The sequence below is a fragment of the Anomaloglossus baeobatrachus genome, chromosome 1 (assembly GCF_048569485.1).
Source record: "Anomaloglossus baeobatrachus isolate aAnoBae1 chromosome 1, aAnoBae1.hap1, whole genome shotgun sequence".
In the NCBI taxonomy this organism is placed as follows: Eukaryota; Metazoa; Chordata; class Amphibia; order Anura; family Aromobatidae; genus Anomaloglossus; species Anomaloglossus baeobatrachus.
This window is the reverse complement of record NC_134353.1, coordinates 931,607,303-931,625,356: the sequence shown is the minus strand read 5'-3', so window position 1 is coordinate 931,625,356 and position 18,054 is coordinate 931,607,303. Positions and strand designations below refer to the sequence as shown.

Sequence of the window (18,054 nt, the reverse complement as noted above, 5' to 3'; positions counted from 1 at the left end):
AAGAACTTCTCACAGGAACAGTGCACGCAGCAAAGCCGGAAATATTACTGGCGACGTCCCGGAGGTAGCAGCACCAAGGTATGGTGGCGTGACCCCCGTAATGGCTCCAGAATAAACAAGCCCCTAACCAGAGACCTAAATCCCGGAGGCAGGATACATACACCGGCTCAGGAACGGCAGAGCCATGTATGCATCATGACACACATCATGCGCACTGCTAGGATCCTCCAGAGCAGGAACAATCAGTCAGTGACTGCAAGTATGTGATTTGCATACATGCAGTCACATTCCAACTAGACATGTCTGGCCATGCTAGATATAAGTGAATTGAGCAAGGCCGGACACATCTAGTTGGAATGTGACGGGAAGTATACAGATCACACATTTGTACTCCAAACATCTTTGAATCTTGAGGATTCCCACATCTGCAGTCACGTAGAATCACTGAAGACTTGCACCCCAAGCCTGGACAACACCTTAAACATTTTTTGGGGATAGAAAATAAACTGGGATCGAAAAATAATATTAAAACGTGGAAATAATCAGTATATTTTGCAGCAATAACAAAAATGTCTGTAGTTTTCCAAACTCAAATCCCGATTTTCATAAAATAAAAGGATGTATCACAAAAAGTAGACAAAGTGCACCTGGCCGATGCTTCTCTTCCACAAACCTGTACTGTATCGGCACCTTGTGCGTTAACCTTGGAGTTGGACGGCGATGATGAATCCCCACCTGATATTACTAATCCCGAGAACCCTCTGTTGTTAGTAAAGGGTGAGAAACTTTCTGCCCCTCATTATACAAACTCTTCATCTCCATCACTCTTAGATGTCATCTTCCTTGAACCAAGGAATTTTATATGACTGTGCCGACCGGCGCTGAGAGCCCGGAGGGGAAAGGTCCAGTAATGTACGGTATTTGTTATCTGCCTTTGATCTTATGCACCATTATATAACACAGCATTTCATGTGAATCCATCAGGACCGTGCATAGGAAATCTCCTTCATCTCTCATGTTTGGTGGAGACTCTGGTTAAGAGCATCTCTCGAAGAAACGTCTTTATAGTGGAGCATTAATCGATGGCACCGCGGTTACACTACATTAAAGGTGCCTTTTAGAGATAAGTGAACAGGCCGAAATTAGTTTTAGGCAGATCCGCTTTAATCTGCTCCAAAAAAAGGCATGTATTACTCTCTGAAGTTTTTCCAGTCTCGGAAGCAGAATAAATGGAGACCCGAGAAAGGGATGAAAAGTGCTGAGATTATTCTCACCAGTCCTACTACTCAGCTTCATGCCCAGTACTCCATTTACTTTGGATTGCTCTCATCTTCTGCCTCCAACTAGGCCCCTATGTGGTCACTTGAGTAACGATGCCCATCATTATTGATATCAGTGGTGCACGTTGTGCCAGTTGCGGATATAAAAATAATATGGCCCTTGTGAAAAAACTGTTTAAGGGGCCCTTTCCAGTTGAATAGTTCATCATGTTTTGGACATGGAAATGGGCCCCGTAACTCTCATGTCATGGGGTATTTACTGATGGAGCAGGGGCTCCTAGCATTACCCTAAGACTTTGGCCCCTGCACTGTCCATTATCTCGAAGGTAGACTTGATGGTAGCCAGGTTTTAACCCCCAGCATGACCCTGTTTCCTGTCTGAGCCCTGATACTACTCCTCCCCCACCCAGGGAGCGGGCCGTAAACCCAGTAACAAAAACTTCACAAATAGGCACAGACAAGGGTAAACAAAAACTCGTACACACAAACACAAAGGAGGGACAGTGTGTGGAGCAATGCAAAAAGGGGAAGGAAATAAATGTACGCCTGGAGAACTCACACCACATAGATGGGGTGGATCTTCCAGAGATAAAGACGCTGTTTACTCAAAGAAAAGGATCCTTTACTACTGAAAAAAAATAAGAAAAAAAAATTAAAAGCAAAAAAAAATAAAAAAGAAATAATATATATATATATATATATATTTTATTTCTTTTTTATTTTTTTGCTTTTAATTTTTTTTTCTTATTTTTTTTATATATATATTTTTTTTTTATTTATTTATTTCATATGTATAATTTCTCACTTTTTCAAATCCATTCAGCCCTTCCTTGGATAATGACATAATGACCAATCCTGAGCCGAATCCTGCGTCGCTGCCCCTAATGACCAATATATGGTTTGAATGAATGGAATGTTTTCATATTTATGAAAAATTGTACTTTAAATGGTAACACAATGTTGTTTTTGCATTAAAAAAATGTGAAATTTCAATTATTAAAGGAGAACTAAACTTTCATTTTTACAATAATTTTGACAAGAAAGTTTGCAAATCACTTTATTAAGAGATTCGTCTTTATTCCCTAGTTTATCCCTGCCTACACCTGCGTTGTTTTCAGAATGTGCTCACGTGGAGTACAGGTGATGGCTGTGATGGGTCAGCCCCTTTCTCATCCTCTGAGTGTTCTGCCTATCAGATCAGAACAGTCTCCTGCAACAGCTTGTCCCAGAATTAGTGACACACAGGAGCTAAGCCATCACTGCCATCATCTGTACTCCTTATGTGCCCGTTGTGATATAATGCAACTGAAGGCAGTTATATTAATTGGGGGAAGAGCAGTAGTTTGGAAGACACTTACATGCATCTTTTTTTACATGAAGCACATTTCCTAATAAAATTATTTGCAAAATGATGTTACTCTTTAAGATAACTATTTACATGTTCATGTAGCTCTTTCGAAGACTAGTCCACCAATACCTTTACATGGCCGAGGCATTCCGTTGTCACTGAGAAATCAGCCTTTTAATTAATATGCAAATGAGGCTGAAAATCTATGGTAGATCTGAAGCCTCCGTCACTCCAGCTCTATTCCCCACCGAGTGCCGCCTCCTCCTGCTTGACTGACGAATCCTTTGACGTTGCACAGCATACAGGCTGTCAGTTAGAAAGGAGGAGTCGGTGCTGGGTGGGGAATAGAGCTGGAGTGACGGAGGCTTCAGATCTACCATAAATTTTCAGCCTTATTTGCATATTAATTCAAACCCTGATTTCTCAGTAATGGAGGAACGGATTGGCCATGTAAAGAGCTAACTATTTATATGCGCATAAAGCTCTTTCGAAGACAAGTCCAGCAATACCTTTACATGGCTGGTGCGTTCCTCAGTTACTGAGAAATCAGCCTTTGAATTAATATGTAAAAGAGGCTGAAAATCTATAGTAGATCTCAAGTCTCTGTCACTCCAGCTCTATTCCCTGCCCAGTGCTGACTCCAATGGGGAATAGAACTGCAGTCACCTACAACGTCCGCCATCTTCATCTTTTGCCAAAACGTCCGGCACCAATAAAGCACCTGACATCACGACATGCACCAACGAGGTGGTTATTAGCCCACGCCATGGTGTCAGAGGTCTACTTGATGCCAGAAGCCTTGGCACAGAGTGAAAAAGTTGGGTATGAGTATGCAGTGGCTGCACAGGTGAGCGGCGAGGTATTATTATTGGTTTTTACCCTACGTGAAAACTATGGTCTGAAGCTGCCCTAGAACAGGAACATTCAATTTGCATCAAAAAAGTTTTATGCAAATGTGATTTCTTGACTAAATTCAACAAAATTTGTTCATTTCTCATTAAAGTGTATGATAATAAGTACGCAGTAGTCACTGGAGCTCCCCCTAGTGGTGGCTGTGGGAAGGCAGAATTTTTCACTGGAGCTCCCTCTAATGGTGGCCGTGGGAAAGGCGGAATTTTTCATTGCTGCTCTCCCTAGTGGTGGCCGTGGGAAGGCAGAATTTTTCACTGGAGCTCCCCGTAATGGTGGCTGAGGGAAGGCAGATTTTTTCACTGGTGCTCCCCCTAGTGGTGGCCATAGGAAGGCAGAATTTTTCACTGGAGCTCCCCTTAGTGGTGACCGTGGGAAGATGGAATTTGTCACTGAAGCTCCCCCTAGTGGTGGACATGGGAAAGCAGAATTTTTAATTGAAGCTCCCCTTAGTGGTGGCTGTGGGAAGGCAGAATTTTTTACGGGAGCTCCCCTTAGTAGTGGCCGTGGGAAGATGGAATTTTTAACTGGAGCTCCCCCTAGTGGTGGCTGTGGGAAGGCGGAATTTTTCACTGGAGCTCCCCTTAGTGGTGACCGTGGGAAGATGGAATTTGTCACTGAAGCTACCCCAAGTGGTGGATGTGGGAAGGCGGAATTTTTCACTGGAGCTCCCCCTAGTGGTGGCCACGAGAAGACAGAATTTTTAATTGAAGCTCCCCTTAGTGGTGGCCGTGGGAAGATGGAATTTTTAACTGGAGCTCCCCCTAATGGTGGCCGTGGGAAGGTGGAATTTTTCACTGGAGCTCCCCCTAGTGGTGGCCATGGGAAGGTAGAACTATTCATTGAAGCTCCCACTAGTGGTGGCCATGGGAAGGCGAAATTTTTTAATTGGAGCTCCCCTTAATGGTGGCTATGGGAAGGCAGAATTTTTCACGGGAGCTTCCCTTAGTGGTGGCTGTGGGAAGACGGAATTTGTGACTGGAGCTCCCCCTAGTGGTGGACGTGGGAAGGTGGAATTTTTCACTGGAGCTCCCCCTAGTGGTGGCCGTAAAAAAGTGGGTTTTTTTTGGAAAAGGCTGAATTTGGAAAAATGTGTTATAATATAAATATCTATGAATATATAAATAACATTGGACCTGTTCATGTATAATATTTGCTTGGATTAATTGTGTTATTAAAACTGACAATTTTTTCTTACGAATTCCAGCATCATCGCTTCTTTCATATTATTTGCAAATCATCATGAACATTGGGTTTCATGTCCTCATTTATCCCTGCGCCGGCTGCTTTCCAAGAGTCCTTGTAAAGATATTCTAAGCTTGACAGTCAAATAGCACATCTCAAAATTTACCCTTTTCGGAATAATTTTCTTTTTTTTTCTTTTTTTTTTTCTTCTGTGACATTTCCACACACACACACGAAAAGAAAAAAAACCTTTCAACATGAGTATTGTAAAATGCAGCATTTCATTCACATTAAGCCCGGCTCCCGGTATAAAGTCTGCTAACGAAAAATCTCTGATTTGATATGTCAACCGTCTTATGAGAAGCTGTCATCATGTAATGATAATGTCTCTCTTTTTCCTTTGTAGTGGAACACCCTGACAAAATGGCTAATGACCAAGGTACAGTGGCCTCATTCTGTCAACTTTACCCCCCTCCTCTACCCCCCATCCCATCCTCCTGACAAAATCAATGGTGTGCTCACAGATTGGTCTCGGCCGCGAAACGCGTGTCGCTCTTCACCTGGGCTGCGCCACACCTGATGAGGCGCAGACGAGCTACGTGCTAATTAATCTCGTTAATGAAGTTCTGCTAGGATGAGGATGCTGCCGCTGTCTCGGATTTTTGATGGGAATGATGTAAATTTTCTTGAGAGGAAATTGTTTTGTCTCTTTTTCTGAATGACCAATTAAAATGTCAAGCTTCTTTGTATGAAATAAATTTTAGTCCCTCTCCCCGTGCTTCTGAATAATTCACATTAAGTATAATTAAGCTTGGCATAATTTCCAGGCGGCTCTCGTTGTCGCGATCCCTTTCATTGGCTGCAGAATATATTTTCTGATTTTTTTTTTTCCTTTTGGGATCATTGTAAATAATATTCCCCTCCCTTAACCCTTGTCTGGTACCGTTGGGTCAAAATGACCCCCTGCAGATTGGTAAAACTAGTGGGTCGTTTAAGACATCAAAGGTAAAGGGGTTAAGACATGAAAGGTAAAGGGGTTAAGACATCAAAGATAAAGGGGTTAACACTAGAAGTCCCCTGAAATGTCGAGCTCCCCCCTGAAGTCCCGAAAGAGGTTCAAATGACCCTTAGTCCAAAATATTATCAAATACAATAAACTGAATAGAACTAACTAGAAACTAAATGGCTAAACTCAATGGAAAACAACAACCTCCTGTGGTGCGACAGTAATGGCCTTAATTACAGAACAAAAGACGGTGATTATAGGATGTTAGCTAAAATCCTTCAGGTCATTCGACCCGTCTCTGGGTTCCAAAGGTAGAAATGTTAAATGACCCCTCTCTGGGACTTCTAGTGTTAAGACATCAAAGGTAAAGGGGTTAAGACATCAAAGGTAAAGGGGTTAAGACATCAAAGGTAAAGAGGTTAAGACATCAAAGGTAAAGAGGTTAAGACATCAAAGATAAAGGGGTTAAGACATCAAAGGTAAACACTGGTCATGCTTAAAGGGAACCTGTCATCAGAAATTTAGCTTGAAACCTAAAAGATTCCCCCTCTGCAGCTCCTGGGCTGCATTCTAGGAAGGTCCCTGTTGTTTATGTGCCCCCTTTCTGACCAAAATAAAGACTTTGTAATGGGGTACCTTTTTGTATTCAGATCTTGATAATGGTACACGGGGGCGGGCTCTCTGGTGGCCGTTAGTCTGCCTCCTGTCGCTTTAGGCCGTCCCCCATCGCTCCATTCCATACTTCAGGTCGCCGCCCACTGCGCCCGAGGTCCCGTGCACGCGAGGACTGGTGGTCACGTGTGCGCAGGCACGAGGTTATGGGTAGTGCTGTGGTTGCATCACAAGTGCCCGCCCATCATCTCGTGGCCACGCTCTCCCCTCTGCCTCCAGCGTTCTGCGCAAGCGCTGGCCAGATGACCCGACATTGGAACAATCTGCGCAGAATGCTGGAGGCAGAGGGGAAAGGACAGGCACGAGATGATGGGCGGGCACTTGCGATGCAATCACAGCGCCGCCCATAGTCTCGTGCCTGCCACACACGTGACCAGCAGTCCTCGTGTGCACGGGACCTCGGGCGCAGTGGGCGGCATCCTGAAGTATGGAATGGAGCAATGGGGGACGGCCTAAAGCGACAGGAGGCAGACTAACGGCCACCAGAGAGCCCGCCCCCGTGTACCATTATCAAGATCTGAATACAAAAAGGTACCCCATTACAAAGTCTTTATTTTGGTCAGAAAGGGGGCACGTAAACAACAGGAACATTGCTAGAATGCAGCCCAGGAGCTGCAGAGGGGGAATCTTTTAGGTTTCAAGCTAAATTTCTGATGACAGGTTCCCTTTAACTTTTTTGGATGATTTTTTGGCATTGTGGGATGATTGCCATTTTTTTTGGTTTACATATAGTATTATGTTTGTGTCGATTTTTAACAATCTGATCATTGTAAAATATCACCTCATCTTGGTATAAAACACAGTAGCTACACTATGTCAACGCGGTCTTATCGGAGGCTCTTACTGGTATAATTATAGATGAGCAAACCCGTGGACGTTCGGTTCGGTGAGTGCAGCCAAACCGACCCTCCACCGATTCGGACTTGACCCGGACCACAATGGAAATCACTAATTGGGCAGTTCCGGTCTTCACTCACATGCAGCCAGCCATAAGCAGAACACTTCCGGGGAAGGGTGGGCGGGTATTTCCATTTTTTTTGGGGAGGTTGCACCCTACAACTGATCACGCTGTTGTTACCCCTAGTGTGAGCCGTTCATACACTGCAAGCAGCTCACACTAGACCGAGCACCGAACGTACCCTAGCACAGCGATGCATGCACTAGTGGTTTGCATACATAAAGCACCCAAACTCCGAACCCGAACTCTGATTTTTTTTGGGGGGATTCTATTTGCACAAACATATTAAATTGGCAACGAGTTGACCACCAATATCTGGCCAGTGCCAGTCTGCCTCCGAATGTCGCCGGTGGTACAATTTCCCTGGTCCTCCGCGAGGGTCATCGGCTCATCCTTTTGCTGAGGCCCACCCAGTCATCACCACAGCAGAGATAGTACACGGAGATAGGTTAGGGTCGGACAGATAAGTATATTGTATTTTTTTATTTTTTTAACCCCATGTCTACCACGCATTTTTTATGCATTACACACTGGAGAAACCTAAGACCACATTAATCATATTTTCATGGCAGTTGGGGCAAATTTTTGGGAGGCCAAATAGAATCTTTCAACAGATTTGAGAGAAAAAAAATGAATGTAAAATTAATTTAAAAAGTTCCATTGTGCTAGATCCTCTAGTGATCCATTGTAAGCAATAGGCAAACCTGGCTGTAAGGGTTTATATTCCCTGCAGCACCTCCACAGGCAATGTTAGTATTACACAGGACAGGTCCTCCATGGAAACAGATACTTTTTGGGACTGCTCTCCATTTTGGCCAAGAGATAAGTATGTTAAACAGGAGACCTCTATATATCAAATCAGAATCACTTAATAAAAATAATTGTATATATTGGATTTTATAAACTAGGCGAAACCTTGTAATCTGACTGGAACGACTCAATTTCTTTAAGTGTTAAGGGATGAGTCCACTACCTGGACAACCCCTTTTCAATCGATTTTTTTTTTTCCCTCCATTTAAAATAATAACACCTCTGGCACCAGTGCCCTATCTGCAACTTCAGCACCTGGTCTCCTGGGGGTTGCATGACATTATTATGTCACATGAGCCCTGCAACCAATCAACAACCACTTCCCTCTCATTCCCTTTAAACAAAACTGAGATCCGAAGTAAATCAGAGAGCAGCAGCATCTTTCACTTCTTCCAGGCGTTAGTTTTGCCACTGATTGGTTGCAGGGCTTGTGTGGCAAAATTATGTCATGCAAGCCCCAAGAGATGGGGTGCTGACATTGCTCTAAAAGACACCACACTGGAAAAAAGTATAACTTTTATTATTTTAGATGGGAGAAGCATATTGAAGGAGTAATGGTAAGCCTCTTCAACCCCTATCTGAGCACTGGTCAACCCCTATCTGAGTAGTGGTCAACTCCTATCCAAGTAGTGGTCAAGCCTTTCAACCCCTTCAACTCCTATCTGAGTAGTGGTCAACTCCTATCTGAGTAGTGGTCAACTCCTATCTGAGTAGTGGTCAACCCGTATCCGAGTAGTGGTCAACACCTATCCGCGTAGTGGTCAACCCCTATCCAAGTAGTGGTCAACCCCTCCAACCCCTATCGGAGTAGTGGTCAACTCCTATCCGAGTAGTGGTCAACCCGTATCCGAGTAGTGGTCAAGCCCGTCAACCCCTATCTGAGTAATGGTCAACTCCTATCTGAGTTGTGGTCAACCCGTATCCGAGTAGTGGTCATCCCCTATCCGCATAGTGGTCAACCCCTATCCGAGTAGTGGTCAACCCCATTCCGAGTATTGTTCAACCCTTATCCAAGTAGTGGTCAACCCCTTCAACCCCTATCGGAGTAGTGGTCAACTCCTATCCGAGTAGTGGTCAACCCGTATCTGAGTAGTGGTCAACCCCTATCCGCGTAGTGGTGAACTCCTTCAACCCCTATCTGAGTATTGTTCAACCCCTATCTGAGTATTGTTCAACCCCTATCCGAGTAGTAATCAACCCCTATCTGAGTAATGGTCATCCCGTATCTGAGTAGTGGTCAACTCCTTCAACCCCTATCCGAGTAGTGGTCAACCCGTTTCCGAGTAGTGGTCAACCCCTGTGACCAGGTAGTTTTTAAGCCTTATCCCAACCAATGTAGGGGTGAAAAAACAGCTGTTGCGTTGATCACTATGGTGGTGTCTGTTGGGGGACTGCCATTGCCATGGCAAGACCACTATTGCTCTTCCTAAATCTTCTTGTAGCATCAGCTATGTTGAGTCACATTTTTTTGACCACTAGCCATTTCCCCTCATACACTACTTCAATAGGGCAGACGAATGTTTGGTGTCATCTCAGTTTTTCTCCCTTAAATGTGACAGTCTTTACCTGTCGAAAGGAAATTTGTCACGTCTTCTCATTGAGACTTCGAAGCTTTAGAAGCAGCCAACACCGGAGCACGACTCCTAGCAAACCAAGCCTTTTCTAAAATTCATGTCCCCACATACCTTTAATAAGATATGGCAGCTGCGTTACTTCTTATGACAAGTAAATGTAGACTTAGGCGCCCGGTGTAGCTGAGATTGACTGTCACAATCTCACATAATAAAGGCAATTTCTCTATAACCAAGCAAATGTCAAATGGAAACCATCAAGTAAGGTGGGCAGAGGAGATGTGATAGGAATCTGTATCACGTCTGTCATGTGTTACATGATCTCTCTGGTCCATCGGAGATTGTCAAACAAGAGCGAGCCGGCGATATGGATTATAGGGGGAGGGGTGCCTCGGTGACTCTAATTGGTATGAGCTCAAATATTCTTTTTCTTCTTCGACAAGAGATTGGCAGCTTCCGGGATCCCAGAGCCAGACACCAACATGTCACATATTTATGTATATCTAGAGATGAGACAGCCGTCAGGACACGGTCTATTAGGCAGAAAGTCGGAGCCGGATTGCATTTAGCTTCACATGAGCTGTAGGTTTGGTTTAGCCTAATGGATGCAGTCAGGAAAAACAAGCTCACAACGCTCAAAAAACAACAAAAAAACAAAATACAGTATCTTACCTTCCCGATCCCTCATGGCTCCTTTTCTAACATTGTCTCAGTACCTTGTTGATCTCCATGTTTGCTCTAAGGCGGGCTTTGCACGTTGCGACATCGCAAGCCGATGCTGCGATGTCGCATGCGATAGTCCCCGCCCCCGTCGCAGGTACGATATCGTGTGATAGCTGGCGTAGCGAAAATTATTGCTACGCCAGCTTCACATGCACTCACCTGCCCTGCGACCGTCGCTCTGGCCGACGACCCGCCTCCTTCCTAAGGGGGCGGGTCGTGCGGCGTCATAGCGACGCCACACGGCAGGCGGCCAATAGCAGCGGAGGGGCAGAGATGAGCAGGATGTAAACATCCCGCCCACCTCCTTCCTTCCGCATATCCTACGGAAGCCGCAGTGACGCCGGTAGGAGATGTTCCTCGCTCCTGCGGCTTCACACACAGCGATGTGTGCTGCCGCAGGAACGAGGAACAACATCGGACCATCGCGTCAGCGTAATTATGGATTACGCCGACGCTGCACCGATGATACGATTACGACGATTTTGCGCTCGTTAATCATATCATCTAGGCTTTACACACTACAATGTCGCATGCGATGCCGGATGTGCGTCACTTTCAATTTGACCCCACCAACATCGCACCTGCGATGTCGTAGTGTGCAAAGCCGCCCTAATAGCCAAGTAGAAATGTGACCACTGCAGCCAATCAATGGCTGCAGCAGTAACCGACAAGTGACTGTTACACCAACGTTTGGTTAAAGGGAACCTGTCACCAATTTTTCGGCCAATAAGCTACAGCCACGTCCACTGGGCTCTTATTTATAGCATTCTAACATGCTGTATATAAGAGCCCAGGCCGGGGGCATAACATAAACACTTTATAATACTTACCTAACGGTCGCGCTGTGGGCTTTATGGGCGTCTCCGTTGTCCGGTCCCGGTGCTGCCTCTTTTGGCTATCTTTGTTCTCCTTCTCTAGCCGTGCATTGATGCGTCTGACACGTGGTGCCTGACGGGTCCAACGTCATCCACACTCGCCGGCATTCAGGTCCTGAGTAGGGCAGATCAAAGTATTGTAGTGCGCCTGCGCAGGACCGGCGAGTGTGTATGGCATAGCCGCGTCATGCACACAGGCTTCAGAAAGAGGACAAAGATGGCCGAAAGGGGAGGCGCCCGCACCGGACAACGGAGATGCCCATAAGGCCCACTGCGCGACCATTAGGTAAGTATTATAAAGTGTTTTTTATGTTATACCCCCGGCCTGCGCTCTTATATATAGCATGTTACAATGCTGTATATAAGAGCCCGGTGGTGGTGGCCGCAGCTTATAGGCCGAAAAAGTGGTGACAGGTTCCCTTTAATGGAGTCACATTTGCGTACGTCCAAAACAGGATGTCCATTATTTTATTATTGTTGGGTTCTTTTGAACCACAGCCCATTAAAGATTCCCATACCCCTTTAACAGCTGTCAGTCAAATGTTCATTTAGGCAACAACTTTTCCTCCCGGAGCCCCATTCAATGGGAAGAGGTGAATTTGGCTGCATTGTATCGGTCGTGAGAACCAAAGGATGGGACATGGAAACCCAACGTGCCCAATCCTTCATTCCCACAGCGTCATCTCCTCCTCAGATACTCACGTCACCCATCTGGTTCTTGTCGCATCTTCATCTGATCTATGCCGCTATCGCTGAAATCCAAAGGCGCCTCAGGCTGAGCTAGGACTATCGAAGGGTTGTGCACAAGCGGGTGGAAGGTCTCCATTTCATGACAGCACAACGTTCACCATGACCTTGCGCAGGACCGTCCCGAGCCTCATCAGAGCCGGTAGTCCAGGCTCAGTGTGAGATTTCAGCTGTCCCGATGAGGATGCGGCAAAGACCGGAGTAAAAAGTAAAGAGCAAAAAAAAAAAAGATGGGCAGTGAGGTGCCTACAATGATTATTTTTTTTAACTTTAATGGTCCTTTACGTTCAGAAAATTGTCGACAAGCAGGTGCCACTCTGCTGAAACCACGCGGAAGTGAAAAGTGAATTGCATAAAGCTTCTGGAAGCTTGAAGTACAATTCAATTTAACTTGAATATATTCACTCATCTCTACTTGCAAACCTTTTGGCTCCTTCGCATTTACCCAACTTGTTTAGCATGTTTAGTAGTGATGAGCGGGCACTACCATGCTCGGGTGTTCAGTACTCGTAACTAGTGATGAGGGGCACTACCATGCTCGGGTGCTCTGTACTCGTAACTAGTGATGAGCGGGCACTAGCATGCTCAGGGGCTCTGTACTCGTAACCAGTGATGAGCGGGCACTACCATGCTCGGGTGCTCAGTACCCGTAACTAGTGATGAGCGGGCACTACCATGCTCAGGGGCTCAGTACTCGTAACTAGTGATGAGCGGGCACTACCATGCTCAGGGGCTCAGTACTCGTAACTAGTGATGAGCAGACACTACCATGCTCGGGTGCTCCGTACTCGTAACTAGTGATGAGCGGGCACTACCATGCTCGGGTGCTCTGTACTCGTAACTAGTGATGAGCAGGCACTACCATGCTCAGGTGCTCAGTACTCGTAACTAGTGATGAGCGAGCACTACCATGCTCGGGTGCTCCGTACTCGGAACTAGTGATGAGCGGGCACTACCATGCTCGGGTGCTCAGTACTCGTAACTAGTGATGAGCGGGCACTACCATGCTCGGGTGCTCAGTACTCGTAACTAGTGATGAGCGGGCACTACCATGCTCGGGTGCTCAGTACCCGTAACTAGTGATGAGCGGGCACTACCATGCTCGGGTGCTCAGTACTCGTAACTAGTGATGAGCGGGCACTACCATGCTCGGGTGCTCGGTACTCCTAACTAGTGATGAGAGAGCACTACCATGCTCAGGTGTTTGGTACTCAAAACAAGCAGTTGGACGCTTGGACAGGTTCACTACGGTAGTAACAAATACTGAGTACCTGAGCATGGTAGTGCCCGCTCATCACTAGTTACTAGTACCAAACACCCGAGCATGGTAGTGCCCGCTCATCACTAGTTACTAGTACCAAACACCCGAGCATGGTAGTGCCAGCTCATCACTAGTTACTAGTACCAAACACCCAAGCATGGTAGTGCCCGCTCATCACTAGTTACCAGTACTGAGCACCCGAGCATGGTAGTGCTCACTCATAACTAGTTTCAAGTACTGAGTACCTGAAGATGGTAGTGCCCGCTCATCACTAATTATGAGTACTGAGCACCCGAGCATTGTAGTGCCCGCTCATCACTAGTTACCAGTACTGAGCACCTGAGCATGGTAGTGCCCGCTCATCACTAGTTACGAGTACTGAGTACCTGAGCATGGTAGTGCCCGCTCATCACTAGTTACGAGTACTGAGCACCCGAGCATGGTAGTGCCCGCTCATCACTAGTTATGAGTACTGAGCACCTGAGCATGGTAGTGCTCGCTCATCACTAGTTACCAGTATTGAGCACCCGAGCATGGTAGTGCCCGCTCATCACTAGTTACGAGTACTGAGCACCCGAGCATGGTAGTGCTCACTCATCACTAGTTTCGAGTACTGAGCACCCGAGCATGGTAGTGCTCACTCATCACTAGTTACGAGTACTGAGCACCCGAGCATGGTAGTGCCCGCTCATCACTAGTTATGAGTACTGAGCACCTGAGCATGGTAGTGCCCGCTCATCACTAGTTATGAGTACTGAGCACCTGAGCATGGTAGTGCCCGCTCATCACTAGTTACCAGTATTGAGCACCCGAGCATGGTAGTGCCCGCTCATCACTAGTTATGAGTACTGAGCACCTGAGCATGGTAGTGCCCGCTCATCACTAGTTATGAGTACTGAGCACCTGAGCATGGTAGTGCCCGCTCATCACTAGTTACCAGTATTGAGCACCTGAGCATGGTAGTGCCCGCTCATCACTAGTTACCAGTATTGAGCACCTGAGCATGGTAGTGCTCGCTCATCACTAGTTACCAGTATTGAGCACCCGAGCATGGTAGTGGCCGCTCATCACTAGTTACGAGTACTGAGCACTTGAGCATGGTAGTGCCCGCTCATCACTAATGTTTACCCACACTGCAATATTTCAGTATTCTCATGCTTCTTGTAGTATGAAGACTCAAACAGGTCTGTGTAGTATAGAGAGGCAGTATATTGTATAGCAAAATCCTTGTATTACTGCAATTGTTGCAACATAAACTAAGCGGCCAACGTTACATATTGTGCGGTACATTTTTAGATATGTAGCTGTGAGAACATAAATCTGGTTACGACTTCCATTTTCCATATCCAAATAACTTTTTGGTAGAGAGTCGAGACTATATTATGTATAATACATTTTTTTTTTTTAATTTTCTTACAGGTCAACACGGGATGTACTGGCCAGTGGATACAAATTTAATTGACCGGAGCAGTCTTAATGGTAACTACATTGATATTTAATAAATGACTTTTGTCAGCAGTGGTTGCAATTAGCCCCGTGTGTAGTCCACTAGTGAATTGGAAAATGTATTTATATATGTCCATCCATATTTAGACAAAATTTTATGAAAGATTCCAATTTTCTATTATTCAAACTGAATAAATGATGGCTTTAATGCACATTACAACTAAAGGACACATATAGAATAAACATCTCCCAACAGAGTATCATGAAAATGATGGGGTGGGTGGGGGAGGTTTCATTGTTGGTCATTTTGCACCATTTTGACTAATTTTAAGACAAATGGAAAGGTTAAGAAACACACACCTGTACCAGGTTTACCCATAACATCACAGGCCTGTTTCAGCACAGGAGGGCCGGTATGTGCCCAGGTTATCCTTGTTGTGCTGCCAGCCCCTAAGTAAAGGGTGTACTGTCTTAAATGTGAGTGAAATGTACATATAAATGTAATTCAGTAGTTGTATAGATGTAATGGGGGAATCGTTTCAGTGGAATAGTACGTGGACTCTTTGTCAGTGAAGCCATGGTGGTCCATCCATTAACCCCTACAAAGCATTTTTACCAGTAGAGATCAGCGAATCCAAGGTTCGGTGTTCGTTTTTCAGCCGCACACCGACATTTAAAAAATCCCCAGTTTGGGTGCTTTACGTATGCTGACCACTTGCCCAAGCATCACAGTGCTCGGGTACGCTCGGTGCTCAGTCCAGTGCCAGACGCTTGCAGTGTTTGATCGTCTCACACTGGGGGTAACAACAGCGTGATTGGTTGTAGTGTGCACCAAATAAAATTAAAAACCCCACCCACCCTCCCCCGGAAGTGATCTGTTTATAGCTGGCTGTCAATCAGTGACTTCCATTGTGGTTCAGGTCAAGTCCAGGTCCCAAACTGATCTTTATCTAAAGTCCAGTTGATCCCGCCGAACCGAAATTCCATGGGTCCACTCATCTCTACTTACCAGATCGCCATGCCTCCTCCAAATCCAGTGTGCCCAGCGTGTTACGGTTTCTAACCACTGATAAACAAATATATACTAGCCAGTGAGTCCTTGTGCCCGGTAGGCCACAGTTTTGACTATGGTTGGTTTCACAGATCCTTCTTTCTGTGCTCGGACTGCCATGAACTGTCTGGCTCCAAGTCATCTTGAAAAGGGAGTAGGCTCGGCTCAACTGCTAAGTGGATGCTCAAGTCTTCTGTCCCGATCTTGACAGCCTCAGAGGCCTGCATGAGACTGTTGAGTTCTGGTCTGGAGACCCATGGCAGGTCTGAGTATGGACTGAGAAACATGGGTTCGGGTAACAGGCCTAATGCTGAAGGCAACACTTGGTTCCCAGAAGTATTTCCTTCACTTCTAGAACATAGAAAACAATGGCCACTAATTATGTCCCTTAGCCACACTGCATTTGATTATTTTCCCTGGAGGATTCATCATACGTGTATCCTCTTCCACTGGTTCTAGTATATTGCAAGATGTTCCACTATCGAGACTTTTTCATAGATGAATTTGGCTCGTTGACCTTCATAAATGGTTCCATTAGTCTCAAACTCACCAGCTTCAACACATGATGGGGGTTTTGCCCATAAATGCCTTTTAAATCAGAATACTATAGGTAATAATATAATATATGTCTAAAATTCTTCTAAAACCCTTGATACAAAAGTCCCAAAACAGCACCACCCCTGTCCACAGTTTGTACATGGCATTGCAGCTCTGCCCTATTCCTTTCCATAGAGCTGGACCGCAGTAGCCCATATAATCCATAGAGACCAGTGTGGCACTGTTTAAGAGAATGAACCAAATTTGTCCCTAATCCCATATATCCTCTTAAGGGTACTTTGCACGTTGCGACATCTCTACTGCGATATCGTCGAGGTCAAATCGAAAGTGACGCACATCCGGTGCCAGTAACGATGTCGCAACGTGTAAAGCCTAGATGCACCGATAAACGATCGCAAAAGCGTCGTAAATCGGCGACCTGTGTAGCGTCGGTCATTTCCATAATGTCGTTACGATGTTGTTCCTCGTTCCTGCGGCAGCACACATCGTTGTGTGTGAAGCCGCAGGAGCGAGGAACATCTCCTTACCTGCCTCCACCGGCAATGCGAAAGGAAGGAGGTGGGCGGGATGTTACGTCCCGCTCATCTCCGCCCCTCCACTTCTATTGGCCGCCTGCCGTGTGACGTCGCTATGACGCCGCACAACCCGCCCCCTTAGGAAGGAGGCGGGTCGCCGGCGCAGGGCAGGTGAGTGCGTGTGAAGCTGCCGTAGTGATAATGTTCGCTATGGCAGCTATCACAATATATCGCATGTGCGACGGGGGCGGGTACTATCGCGCTCGGCATCGCTACAATCGGCTAGCAATGTCGCAGCCTGCAAAGTACCCCTTAAAGAACATGTAGACTCATAAGAAGCTGTGTGATACAACCAACGGAAGGCTGTGGAACATATCTGTTTGTCAAAAACGAGCGAATACCCTGAAATTTCAACTCGGTGGTGAACATTTGATTGACATCGAAAAAAATTGTAGTACGATAAATTGAATCAGCCAGGAAGGTGTTAAAAAAGTTAGGGTCAAAGGTAAAATAAAAAAAGGTTGAGTCAAAGTATAATTTTCTTTACTCCTTCCCAAGTATCGGCCTCCAGTCTGTACACACCGGAGTCTGCCCCGGTTTTTACGGTAATCCTTTTATTGTATGGCGGCAGCTCAATAACTGACACCAGGAACACAAGAGTAGAGAAGCTTTCCGGAATGAAATTCAAATGATGGCAAATGAACCCGGCACTGCGGGATCGTCCCCGGCACGAATTCATTATCACACTGTATCGAGGGTAGGGAGGTGTCATTAGTTCACTGATCAGAATAAAATCCGATATCCATCCTTTGGTTGCTCCGCAGTTGAGTGCTTCATGGTAAGTCAGCAAAAAGGTCAATGACACAAGAATTTGTGTTTGTGTCGAAATCGTTAGAATTAATAACTAAATGTTAATAGGTTATAGACAATGTTACACTAAGTGGTGTAAATAGTTATTACGGGGGCCATTCAGCAAAAGTCCTAATTGCCCCAATCCTATGGTTGCATCTACCATTGAAATTACAATAACAGGCAGGGAAGTTGGAGGAGGTCCAGTGCCACTCATGTAGACTGCCGCTATGGATTGCAGATCCCTGGTTTCACTCGTCAGCTGCTCCAGCTGTTGTAGGCGACATCGA

General features: G+C 45.8%; 1 protein-coding gene across 1 annotated transcript in view; it reads left to right on the top strand.

Annotated features, from left to right (window-relative positions):
- DCC (DCC netrin 1 receptor) overlaps positions 1 to 18,054 on the top strand; it is a 1,217,792-nt gene that overhangs the window by 1,095,609 nt on the left and 104,129 nt on the right. Inside the window, exons 21-22 of the mRNA XM_075328185.1 lie at positions 5,129 to 5,161; positions 14,765 to 14,824. Coding sequence (XP_075184300.1) covers positions 5,129 to 5,161; positions 14,765 to 14,824 — 93 coding nt within the window. The remainder of the gene's footprint in view (positions 1 to 5,128; positions 5,162 to 14,764; positions 14,825 to 18,054) is intronic.